The sequence below is a fragment of the Schistocerca americana genome, chromosome 3 (genome assembly GCF_021461395.2).
Source record: "Schistocerca americana isolate TAMUIC-IGC-003095 chromosome 3, iqSchAmer2.1, whole genome shotgun sequence".
Classification (NCBI taxonomy): domain Eukaryota; kingdom Metazoa; phylum Arthropoda; class Insecta; order Orthoptera; family Acrididae; genus Schistocerca; species Schistocerca americana.
This window is the reverse complement of record NC_060121.1, coordinates 539858134-539872004: the sequence shown is the minus strand read 5'-3', so window position 1 is coordinate 539872004 and position 13871 is coordinate 539858134. Positions and strand designations below refer to the sequence as shown.

Here is a 13871-nt window from a genome sequence, read left to right as displayed (position 1 = left end):
GAACGTTGGTGAGGCTGATGGGCCGATAGATGTCTACATCAAGTGGGTTTTTACTGGGTTTGAGCACTGGAATGATGTGCTCTCCCACCACTGCAATGGAAAGACGCCGTCACACCAGATACAGTTGAAGATGACTAGGAGATGTCGCTTGTAGTCAGACGAGAGATGTTTGATCATCTGAATGTGGATCCGATCTGGCCCAGGAGCTGTGTCGGGGTAATGTGCAAGGATGCTGAGGAGCTCCCACTCTGTAAATGGAGCATTATAAGGTTCACTGTGGCGTTCAGTGAACGAGATGGCTTTCCTTTCCACCCGCCATTTGAGGGTGTAAAATGCTGGGGGATAATTCTCCGACACCGAGTTTCAAGCATAGTGCTCAGCAAAGTGATCGGCAGTTGCATTTGTGGCAGTAGATAACACACCATTGATGTTAATGCCAGTAACACCTGTCAGGGTCTGGTACCCACAAACACGTGTGATCTTCGTCCAGACTTGGGAAGGTGATGTACGGCACTCAACGGTCGAGATGTACCTCTCCCAACACACCTGTTTTAGTCTTTCCATAAGCTGGCAAACATGGGCACGGAGCTGTTTAAAAGCTATTAGGTGCTCTAGGTAAGGCTGTAGGTTATGTCTCTCTAGAGCTCACCAATGCTCTTTAATGGCCACAGCAATTTCCAGCAACTACCAAGGTACTGACTTTCGGTGGGGGCACCCTAAAGAACAAGGAATTGTGTTTTCCGCCGCAGAAACAATCGTTCTAGTGATCTGCTCAACTACCACATCGATGGTACCATGGGCGGGAGATTCAACAGTGACAGCAGAGGTGAAAGTTTCCCAGTCTGCCTTATTCAAAGCCGTTTTGGTAGATGTACAGGGGAATGGTGCTGGGGGAGTGTCAGGGAGATGGGACCCAAGTCATCGTGGGCTCTCCAGTGGATAGATGGGAAAGTCCTGGGCTGCAGAGGGATAAATCAATGGCCCAGTAAGTGCCATGAGCCACACTGAAATTTGTGGGCGCCCCATTATTTAAGAGGCAGAGGTCGAGTTGAGACAGGAAAGTTTCGAGGTTGAGTTGAAACAGGAAAGTTTCAACATCTCTATCTCGGCCAGTAAGCGCAGTGACATCCCATAAAGGGTTATGGGCATTAAAATCTCCCAAAAGTAGGAAAGGCTTAGGGAGTTGATGAACCAGTGCAGCCATTGCGTTCAAGGGTACTGCACCATATGGACGACGCAGACAGTTATTTCCTGCATCGTCCTTATCCTGACAGCAACAGCTTCAAGAGGAGTTTGAAGGGGCACAGATTCACTGCATATGGAGTTCAGGACATACACACAAACTCCACCTGACACTAATATAGTCGCTACGGTTCTTGTAACATCCCCTATAGCCGCGAAGGGCAGGGGTCCACACTGCCGGGAACCAGGTTTCCTGGAGGGCAATGCAGAAAGCAGGTGTAAAGCTTAAGAGTTGCTGTAGCTCAACCAGGTGGTGGGAAAAACCACAGCAATTCCACTGGTGGATGACATTATCGTGAGGCTGGGTAGGTATGAAGCATGCAAGGAGGCAGATTACGCCTCAGGATCACCTGCTGCCACCGATTGAGTATTTGTATCCATTCCTATTGTGAATGGGGCATCAGTGAGATCCAGGTCCTCAGGGACCACTGAGATCTCCACCTCATCCGCAGGTGCAGAACTGGTAGGGAGTGGTGGTGTTGTGGCCACCGGAGGGTCCTTTTTCTCAGTAGACTTCTTTATTTGCTTGACCTCTCGCTTCTCTTTAGGGGCTTGCTGGGAGGACTTCTCAGAAGTAGCTTCAGGCATGGAGGAGGACTGTGAAGCTCTCTGTCCAGCAGCTTTTGGCTCCTTTAGCCACTGGCGAGTGTCCGCTGTGGCATTAGTGGAGACCTTTGGAGAGAGGGTCCCTTGGGACCCCTTCCACACAAGAGGACCGCAGGAGGCTGTTGCCTCTCTGGCTGAAGGGGGGGGGGGGGGAGGGGGGACCGAGATATTCTGCATTTGGGGGGGGGGGGGGGGTCCTTGCTCCTGAAGTAGGTACTTTGGGAGCAACGGAAGGAGATTTTCCCCTTCCACCAAGGGGGCAGATGTATTCGGAAGGCCCAGAGGACCCACTGTTCGTTGCACAGAGTGTGGCACGACTGGTACTTGTGATGGCGGTGGTAATATAGCTGCAGCAAATGTGCCCAAATTTCCAGCACTTAAAACACCGCATAGAGTGAGGGACGTAAGGTTTAACGTTACAGGGGTGAACCATCACCTTGACCTCTTCAGGCAATGTATCACCTTCAAAGGCCAAGATGAAGGCACCGGTAGCAACCCTGTTGTCCCTGAGTCCCCTGTAAATGCATCGGATCCCTGCATTGTCAGTGGGCTACAGCCTTGCAGGTACATCGCAATCCACCCTTAAACAAACTAGCTGTTGTGTTAAGTTTTGGATATGGAAGGACATTTGTGCAGAACTGGGTGACAGGATGGCCACACTGGGTGCTCCTCCTTGCACAATTCACACTCTAAATTCTGAAAAGTACATTGGTTGAAACTGGATTGGGACCAGAATAAGTAAAGAAAGATAGGAAGTAATGTGAGGGGTCAAGTGACTGCAACCCATATCTATTTGAACCAGTGTACAACCACTCAAAGTATTTTTTTGTTGTGAATGAAATTACAGAATGGAACAAGTAGAAATTTCCAATTTGCTTGGGATTAACAGACATCAGATTACCTTCCAGCATTACATTTTTAATTTTCAGCACAGTGGCAGGCTGTTCTGACACTTCCTAGTATTTTAAAATTTGTGTGCTGGACTGGGACTCAAAACTCAAACCTTACCCTTCGTTGACAGTGATATTACTGGCTTAAGCTATCCAGGCAAAACTTCCAAGCTGCTGTTACAGCTTTATTTCCACCAGTACCTTCCCCCTACTTCCCAAAAGTTTGCCTGCTTATCTTGCTGGACCGTCCTCTGGGACAAAAGGATATTGCAGAGAAACCTCTTTGCCACAGGTTTTGATTCAGTTTCAGCAAAATCTATATCAATAGCCCTTGAGAAACAAGGTATTAATTCAACCTATGTTAGTATACTCGAGAACATATACAACGTGCTACAGTTTCAAATTAGGCTTCATCAGTTTAGCAAGAAATTTAGCATCTTAAGGGATTCCATCTCAACAAAACTCCTCTCAAAGAGGCCTAAAGGAAGTTTTTGTTTTCTTAAAATGTCAAAATAATGAAGGAATACTTGCTGGTGAAACATATCTGGACAATGTTTAATTATCTGAGGAGACACTACTCTTTGGCTCTGGTAAGGATAAACATCAACAACAAATTGCAGATCTTAATACTATTATCTAGAAAGTAGATAAACCAATCAATTACAATAGAAATAAATAATGAATACAATTAATGGAAAATAGTATACATTATCAATGAAGTCACAGAACCAGAACAACTGAAAATGACTAGGTGGACAGCTCAAGAAAGAAAAATGCCCTAGCATAATTTGGCTAAATTTAACAGGTGTCAACACTTTACTTTAGTCTCGATGTGTCTAAGAGAGACTGCTTACTAGCAGTCTGTATTCAACTGTATGTGTACAGTTGCAGCAGTGAGACAGTAGTTTTAATCCTAAAATTACCCAAAGATAGAGTTGCTTTGCAAGCAATGCAGAGATGCATAATAGCAACTACTCGGAGAGGCAGAAAAATAAACAAGCCTATCACAGAACATACTGGAGTAGAAATCTTATTTATTACTGTAATGAAACAAGGCAAATGGGGGGTCTAGTGTAACAGGGGATACAACCCGTCGGCTTTGGACAATGACGTCACAAGTCGCCAGAGAGCAGTTTACCATTTTCGCTTTTGCTGTTATGTTTCAGTTTCGTTTTTTTACTGATTGCTTAATAAAGTGGATCTGTTTATTCTATCTCGTGAGATTTTTTTTAAAAAAGCCAAAAAACACTTATCAGCTACTGAAGGGAGCTACAACACTAAGAAGAATCGCTTCTCGCTTGGCGACTTGTGACGTCATTGTCCAAAGCTGACGGGTTGTATCCCCTGCTACACTAGTCCCCAAACGGGTGTAAATGGATAAACGAATGTCACTGATGTATCCCAATACACAAGGAAAGTCTTAAGTGACAATGCAATGATAGACTGACATTGGAAAACATGCAGGAGCAGCACTTGTTCTTATGGCTGGCGCACGGAAAAGTCTCGAGGGCACCTTTATGCTGCAGTGAATGACAAATGGTTGACAATGATTAAATGTGGTCATCTCATGACACATATGGAAGGAAGTAATATGTCACCTGACTCTTCCCAGAACTTGCTCTTTTGAAATTTTAACAATAAACCTCTCCATGAGGCACCATTGGTCTCACACTGATGAAATGATCACATTCAAATGGATACCAGAATGTCAGCTTCCTATGTGTACACTCTTTTAGGTATAAACACTCATACAGCATAACATTATATTTTTAAGCTGCGGTGGCTAGAGTTCTATCACAGAATAATGTTCAGTTGAGGCTTTGGTCAAAACAGTTATCTGTAGAAGATCTTTCTTGGTAATTATGAATTCAGTTTAGAAAAATATAGCCTGCCTCATTTGTATATACTAAAGTTTTGCAGCTCTCAGTTGCCAAACAAGTCAATCTCATGTCAGATAATACAATATCAGGTTTTGCATGATCTACATCTACACATCCAAACAGCTTTTTTCAATGTCTGTAGGAAGAAACAATTCAGAAAAACTGGAATAATGCTGTGACTATTGTTCAAAACAAAGTAGACAGATAAGACATAAAAAACTCTAAACTTTTATCATTCTCACAACATCCAAAATGTTCAGTTTTGGCAGTGATCTCTGTCCCATCCATGTCCTCCAACATACAACATGTCATTAAACTTTTCAACATTATTTCCACAGTTCTTTGATGACATAATGAACAATTTATTGAGAACAATTCCTGATAACAAAAACATCACAAAACCATTGTGCCAGAGATTTCTGAGCTCAGCTCACAATGCGGATAAGGATGAAACATTAACTTTTTCAGAATATAAAACAATGTCCATAACATCTGATGCACACACACACACACTCATCTGATAACAACCAGTTAAACCATCTTAACACTTTTATATGTTTGATTTCTAATTTTTCGTTACATTGTGGCAACCTAAGAGTAGCTGAGGACATTCACTGTTCCATCTGCCTTCTACCAAAATGCTGGCTCTTAATGGCATTAAACGAAATGTATACTAATGGTTCCCCTATATCCCTCCCTCGCTTCAAATTTGATATCATTTCTTTAAATATCTGACACTGTTTTTGGAGGAGCAAGGAATTATGTTGTCATGCAGGCCTATCCCAGTAAGGCCTGCAAACCGCAAATTCTGCAAGACATATTTTCACGTGTTACCAGTTGGTAGATAGTGCCTCTGTGATGTACATAAGTCAGCTGAACATTAGTAAACGAATAAAAAACGTTACCAATCAACAATTGTTGAAAACGGAGGGCGTGATAACTATGAACTCTGCTAAAAGGAAACCTGGAGCACAGACCGATAATGATTATCAATACATTTTCACAAGTAAAATAAACAAAAAATTATCATCTTGTCAACTCGTTCACACAAAGTAAATTGTTTTGCCCTACTTTATTTACTGTCGTGTTGATCACATTCGTTGCAGTCTTCAGAACATACAATCAGATTTGCTAATAGTGTTGTAGCAGACCTCTGAACGTTCAGAAATATTACCAAACTATCATTCATAAACCGTTCACTTTAGTTAGCTTCCATGACACTCCCATGCAACGACAAAACAATTTTTCTAATTATTAAATTCAGATATGTGTGGTTTGACAGCACAGTAACTAAAGGGTACTCATTATCAACTAAACCTATCACAAACTTACCATCCAACCTGCCGCAGAGAGTGAATAATTATTTTATCCACTTCTTCCATCGTAAATCTTATGATACGTACGTAAGTTTCCACTCGGACACTTCTCTCTGTGCAGTCCTTTATCTGTGTACCGAAAGGAATAACGCTAATTTTTTTCACATCATGTGTAGCGTTTCTCCAAAGAATCGCAAGATAGGATGTACTGTAATTACGTAAATCACTTGCCGTTCAAATGCTACGTTAACATAATAATTAGCACAATATTCAGTACACTCTCCAGTTTCCCACTCCGGTTAAAATCCTTTCCGACACACAGGAAGTTCACCATTGACACTTTAAACATATTCTCACTAATGTTTCATCCACGCAATTCCTATTCAAAACTTCAACACACTTCTACTAATTCAGAGACTTTATTTTAACCGGCTTAATTACTAACACATCGCCAACTCAAGATCAACATACATTTAGCGCACGCCCCTCGGCTCACGCCGATGTCACAGGTTTGGTTACATCACTGCGCTGTTCGCATTCCACGCTCAATTTATCGCTCCATAAGTACTATGACACCCAGTAAAATAAATTTTTATTTCAACATCAGTCGCATATCAAACGTTTGTTTAATCATTTACAAACATTTATTCCATCTATTGATCACCATGCTGCAGTATTACTTGATGAGTTCTGGAAATACTTAATAAAACCAAGTAGAAAAAACTGATAAAAAAGTAATCTGGTGTTGTAACAATACTGGGGTAATGACAATGTCTAGCATATATTTAAAATATGGATTTAAAAGATCATTTCTATTGCGTACGAAGAAGACCTGTGTGCAATGGGTGATTTCACAGGTTGAATTAACAAGAACAGACAAGAATATATTTTTCAGTTTGCCGACTGTGGTTTTAAAGTAAATGTGAACAATCAGGAAGCAAAGCAGAAGACAACAGCAACAAATTTTATTTAGTTAGCCTCAATTAGACAAAAACAATTTGATTTTCGAAACGGTTTTTCCACCGCCCCCTACGATTTCACTTAATATGTATCTAAATATTATAAAAGATGGTCTCTAAAGGCGTAAATCGCAATATTATTGATGAGAAACTTCAAACTTATGACTTCCGCTGTACAATCGGTTTGTGATTCACTCCACTTATAATAGATAGCAAGTAAACGGTCATATCAGATAATACATTTCTCATGATGAATCATACTCTGAGTGAGAACAAATGAGTGGCCGTGTTCCACAAGGTTCAGTATTGGAATCATACCTTTTCTTGCTACACACAAGTAGTCTTTCATCTTTCACTCATAGAGCAGTGTCTGCAAAAGATTATTAAGTATCGAATTAAGCATGTGAGTGAAGAAATATTTCAAAAACTTTCGGATACAGTAAACTGTTGCTTCACACAAGGGGTATTCTGAAAAAGGCTTAAATTAAACAAAGTAGTAGACTACAAAGACATAGGCCGGCCACAGTGGCCGTGCGCTTCTAGGCGCTACAGTCTGGAACTTCAGGATCGCTACGGTCGCAGGTTCGAATCCTGCCTCGGGCATGGATGTGTGTGATGTCCTTAGGTTAGTTAGGTTTAAGTAGTTCTACGTTCTAGGGGACTGATGACCTCAGCAGTTAAGTCCCATAGTGCTCAGAGCCATTTGAACCATTTGATACAAAGACATAAGAAAGATGACAAGATGACCTAAATACATTTAGAACAGAATCCTTACTATTTGGTTTCTCAAAAATAACAGATATTTTTATGCACAGGAGGCATACTATAATTCTAGAGAAACATAGTATTCCGATTCCAGCAAAACATGGTTCCCAATAAGGGAAATGTACAGAAAACAGTACCAAAAGAATCAGTAGTCAATACATTAGTTATAAAAACTCGTTATCTGCTAAGTTTTTTGGTTTTTTCTATAGATTTTGATGTATTAATTTTCACAAAACTAATTGAAAAACTTGGAAACTATGGCAACTGTGAACATGCAGTACAATGGATTGAGAACAGAAAGCAATCTGTGACTACAGAGATCAGAGGCAGATCTGAAGTTAGAGCATGGTGCATTTCGAGCATCAGTACTTGGTTCACTTTTGTTGAGTCTCTTCACGCAAATATTGAAATCAGTGAAAAAAAATGAGTATTACAGTATGTTGATGACATGAGGTTAGTAAATATAGAAAAAGAACCTCATATGTTTCAACAAACAACATAATGCATTGACTCAAACAGAATAGCTTTTGGTGATCATAAATTTAAAAAGACAATGTTCGTGATGTTCATGAACAGAGAAAATGAAGACCACATAGATATATACATATATGAAACAAAACTGAAAGAAGTAACCTCTGTAATTGTTTTGGTGTTTACATTTGGTAGTAAACTCCAATGTGGACGATATACAATGTCTCTCGTAAATTAAGCAATGTAATATTTTTTCACATTATACCAACAAACAACTTCTATGTGCCCCCATCTACTATGGGCATCTTGAACCATATTTGCTGTAGAGGATAAAAGCCAATTCACACTGCCCATCGTGTCACGTCGAGTTCCATCCCATCAAAACATTCTGCAATGCATTTCAAATGGCAGCATCTACACTGGCCATGCAGTCACATCATGTCATGTCATGGCATTGTCAAGGTTTCTCTGGGGGAAAGTTTTGATGGCTGACATCATCTGTCCATTGCTGATCACATGAGCAACAAGCTCATTTATTAATCATTTCTATTTCTCCGGAAGTTTTGAATATTAGTTGAGTAATCTGTGAAATTATTCTTGTTTAATTGAGACTAAAGCTAAAATTTGTTTGCTATGAGTGAGAAGTGTATGACTTGCTGTAGGAGTGTTAGTTATGGGTTGTGATGTGAGGGTTGTTGCAGTTTCTTTAATGTGGGTGACTGTAGTGGCTTGGGAATCAGAGATATAAACAAGGCTCATTGGTTGTGTAGGATTTGCTGCAGACAGGAAGGCAGTGGAACAGAAGGAGAAGACTGCTGCCCTTCAGATGTAACTGGATAAGGCAAAACAGGATCTGGAAAGGTTAAGGGAGGAAAAGGAAGAAGGTGGGAAGCGACAACAGGTTATGGAAAAAATAAGAATAGTACTTTCTCGGACAGTGTTGTTGTCGATGTGGAAAGCTGATGTGATCTATTGTCAAAGGTGTAAACTGATGAGCCACAAGTAGATGTAGGAGTAGACAGGACACAAGAAACTTTCACAAAGATTTTGAGAAGTAAGAAGTAAGAAGTCAGAAAAAGTTGTGAAGAAGAAGAAAGTTTTGTTATTAGGTAGTTCACATTGAAGAAGGGTTGGCCATCTGTTGCAGGATCAACTAGGGTCAAGTTACCAGGTCACAAGTTTTTTAAAACCTAGTGCAAGTCTGGATCAGCTGATTGAGGCTGTAGGTTCACTTTGCAAAGACTTCACAAAGAAGACACCATGGTAATAGTGGGTGGGTTGGGTAATAGTATAGATAGGGACCCTATTCATTCGATTGAGGGTGACCTGGTAAAGATAGCTTCAGCAGCAAGAGTTAGTGGTGTTGGGCTTGTGTCTGTTCTGAGGCGCCATGACTGTCCTCATTTAAACTCTTCTGTTAGAAGAGTTAATTTAGAGGTGGAACAGCTACTTGGATCAAGTATGGGGTCTTGTAACAGTGTGGTTCTTGTCGACTCTATCAATAGAAAAGGAAAGAGAAAACTGTCTGGGCTAGTAGCAAATAACTTAAGGTAGTTGGAGGGGGGGCGGGGGGGTACTATCACAAACAGTAAAGTGCAAGTGGTTGCAAGTGACAGAACAGCAGGTTTTTAGGGCAGGAAGGGCAGAAACAAAAGATGTTGAGAGACAGACTGGAAATGACATTCACACTGATAAAAGAGGCAGACAGATACCAAATTTTAATGCACACAATTCATACAGATAGCCTCTGATTGAAACTGCATATGTTGAAAAATTGACAGAAAAATAAGGTTCATCCACCTTTCATGGAGACAGTGCACAAAAACAGATATCCTTATTACAACAGAATATCCGAGGGGAAAGCTTAATGAGTTGTTTATATGTGCTGTAGGAATTAGATTTGAGCAAACCAGTTGGTACAATCTGCCTCTCTAAACATCATGTGACCGCTCATAGATATGTTAAATGTTACAGGATTCAAGATAGCTTATTACTTCTGTAGAGGAAATATGGAAAAAGGAGGAGTTGCCACATTTGTCAGAAACTGTTTTGATATCAGAAATATTGACATTAATAAATTTTGCTCAGAGCAGCACGCTGAAGCTTGTGCAACAGAAGTAGTATTTCATAATATGTCTTTTATAATAGTATGTATATACATAGCACCTTCAGGAAACTCCAACCATTTCATAAGAAATCTGGAAGCTCTATTGTCCCACTCCAAAGTAAAAAAAAAAAAAAAAAAAAAAACATGGATATAGTGGTTGCTGGTGATTTTAATCTGGATTTATTGAAAACCTCTGGCTGTGAACAATTATTGCAATAAGCAAAACTGTCATTCAATTAGATTCTTACTATGAACTTTGCAAGTAGGGTTGGTAAATGCTCTGAGACTGTGTGACGGTTTGCCAGCTTTGTTTCCTCGTTTGTTGTCCTTGGTGTCGACGAGCTGTGCTGCTACATTGGCTGAAAAATGGGTTGTAGAAGTGCAACACTGACTACTTTAAATGATGTAGCCGACAGGTGTACATTTGCGTTTCATAGTACTTTACTTTCACTGTCCACAAACCCCCAATAATACACAGTTATATAGCCAGTGCACTATTGTTTAACTTCCGATAAGCTTCGTTAATAGGTTGCAGGCGAACGTCCACATACTGCTACAATAGTTTACTGTTGAACATCTACGAGCAGTAAAAACCCAACCAAACAGTTCTTAAAGAATATCAAGGTACGTATCGAACAGTCACTGTCATTGCTTTCAAAACACAGCCTAATTGTGTAACATTTATTTCATAGTTAAGCTGAAGCATTGTTGTTGTTCTAATCAACACAGGTTTGTCATCTCAAACTCAACCGTGGACTGACTATCTCAGGCCCTTATATATCCTCACAATAATTGGTGCTGAAACTACACATCGTTCGAAGTTTAATTTACAAAACTTACAATTAAAACTTAACGCATTAAATTAACAGAATACTTCGAAAACTTCTATCTTTTTTACAGTTTTTCCTACAACAAGGTTTAGGCCGAATTATTTGTTTAAATTATGAAATTAACGCACATAGTTACCCAAACAATACTTCTGATGAAACTAGAAATTATTTTGGAATTAATTAGGTGCTGGTTTTTCTAACATGTTTTCGAATAGAGAAAAATAGATCCCTTAAGAATACTATTAGTTGTTCCTCAAAACGTTTATAATTAGTAAAGACTTTATATTTGTTTATATATCAACAACAGAGTTATGAAACAATTACTGATTCCGCCCTATAATGAAAGTATTAACTAGGAATAGTCGAAATAAATCATAAAATCTATTACATACATAAAACTAAGCACAAAATTAGATTGATGTCATATTCTTTAAAACTGGGCCAACCTTTCTCTTTTATGAAGATGCAAGTTATACTCATGTATGTTAATGGTAATTAGTCAAAATAAAAAACTGAATTTAGGGAGGCAGATGGCAAAACAAGAGGTGAAGTAAAAATATCCAAGCTTGCTTCGTCACAACTGTTACTGATAACATCCTTGTAGACAAATCTAGGAAAAAGAGTCATATCACAAAACCAATAGTAAATGGGCTATCTGACAAGGACAAGCAGAAACTTGTGTTAAATGTTGTAATTTGTCATGCAAAAAAAATCTACTAAATCTGAGGATGGGAGGGTAATAAATCAGTCAAAAATTGAGAATTTTAGGAGATTTCTCGGAGACATGAATTGTATAGACGTTTCTGACTCAAATGAAAAATGCAAAGCATGCATTAATAAAGTTACTTCCTCTTCTGAAAACAGTCTTCTCCTAAAGTAAACTCAAATCAAACAGAAGTCTAAAAATTGAAAGGTCTCTGTTGGATTCTTTTCATGTTAATTTCTTAAATCTGTTGTCATTTACGGCATACAGTCCACTTCTAAATTTACTGTGGTGTTTCTGACTATCTGGGAGGAGACTGAGCAGTGGAACGTGTTACTTTTACACATAATCAAGAACGATCTGTCACACTACTACACTTTAAAACACAGTTTATATGTAATTCATGTCACACAGTCTTATACGGAACCTACATCCGCTTTCTTTTATATACTGTATATGATAAGATACTGTCATCTCCCTTCCCTTCTGTGTGAAAGGATGAACGAGCAAATGTATTTCTAGTTGCATGCTTGATGGTAGCAGATAAGCCTGTCTGCTAGAGAACAGTAGGACCAACGTCGGAACAGGTGGCTATGATTTATAAAAGCAGAGAGATTTCTGTTCTCAGTATGGTCCTGTCCGTCCCTTGTCATGTTGGTACAGGGAGCTGCCTCTCTGGTCACTTTCGTTTGTATCTGTGAAGCACCCTCGGTAGGGGGCCCATGGCAGTCTGTCCACGTCGAGCGTCTGAAGTGGTAAGATCTCTGGCTAAGCGCGTGTCTGCTAAGTCCGTAGGACAATGGATTTCTTAAGTTCAGCCTAACTGAAAATTTAATCACTTTTATTTCAGGTTTAGATCTAAAATATCTAATGTTATCTTAAATTGCAACACAGTGTAATTCGAGTGTGAAGTTCAGAATATCTTCCAGTAGTTTCTTTGTCAATACTTTGTGAGTAAACTGGAACCATATGTGGATGATCCGTAACTCTAACTAAGGTCATCAATCTTAAATGCGAATGTGCGTGAGATTATAACATCTCGTCTTGACAATATTTTTCAATGTAACAACTTTTCTTTATGTTCAACCTACGTAGGGTGTACTTTGTGAGACCAGTACCGCATGTTTATACAATTGTTTGACCCATCAGGTTAATAGTAAGACGATAGTAACCAGTTTGAGGTTTTTCTTTTGTAATTTGTGTTTCGATGTAATTTATTTTGATTGTCAAAATTATTGTGGAGTTACACTCGTTGTGTAAACCAAGTTGACAACGTGAAGCATGTAGTGTAATCATCAAAGTAGCCCTCAGCTATTCTTTTTGGGAAGATTTCACAGAGAGTTAGTATGAATTTAGTATACCAGTGTGTGGTAATTTCATGATGTACAGGATTGCCCTACGAACATATCTTCTTTGGGTGAAAATTGAATCGGTTGGTTGTGGTTAATTTCCTCTTGCATATGTTTCAATGTTCTTCATCTGTTATTTTATGAATGCAGTGTTGTATGCAGTCTCCCAATCTTGGCTCCATATTTGATGTGTTCCGTAAGATTACAAACTCACATTTTCACAATCCTAAATAAGGCACCAGTGTAGTTATGAATCAAGTTTAATATGCTGAAATTTTAATGAGGTTGAACCATCGTCCTCCCAATGCAAGTCCAGTGTGCTAGCCACTGTGCCACCTCGCTTTAGTGGTTATGATAACACATCAACAAAGTTAATCAAAGAATACTCATGTGAGTTGAGTTCTTATTTGTGTAATCAATCTTTTATCAGCAGAACATTTCCAGACTGGCTAAAATATGCTGAAGTTAAGCCTCTTTACAAGAAGGGGGATAAAGAGATACCATCAAACTATCACTTCACTTTTTCTGGGTTTTTCAAAACCATTTGAAAAGATTTTGTTCAAGTGTCTCCTTGTCCAAGTCATAGTTTGGATATAGATAAAGTTATTTACACTTAAAATGAGAACGTACTTGATTCATGCCATACCAGATTACCGAGCGAGGTGGCGCAGTGGTTATCACACTGGACTCGCATTCGGGAGGACGACGGTTCAATCCCGTCTCCGGCTATCCTGATTTAGGTTTTCCGTGATT

General features: G+C 39.4%; 1 protein-coding gene across 3 annotated transcripts in view; it reads right to left on the bottom strand.

Moving 5' to 3' along the window:
• Positions 1-6091, bottom strand: part of LOC124605344 (coiled-coil domain-containing protein 22 homolog) — a 231796-nt gene extending 225705 nt beyond the window's left edge. For all 3 annotated transcript variants that reach the window (XM_047136955.1, XM_047136957.1, XM_047136956.1), the window contains exon 1: positions 5951-6091. In XM_047136955.1, coding sequence (XP_046992911.1) covers positions 5951-6000 — 50 coding nt within the window. In that variant the 5' untranslated portion in view covers positions 6001-6091. The remainder of the gene's footprint in view (positions 1-5950) is intronic.
• Positions 6092-13871: the final 7780 nt, after the last annotated feature.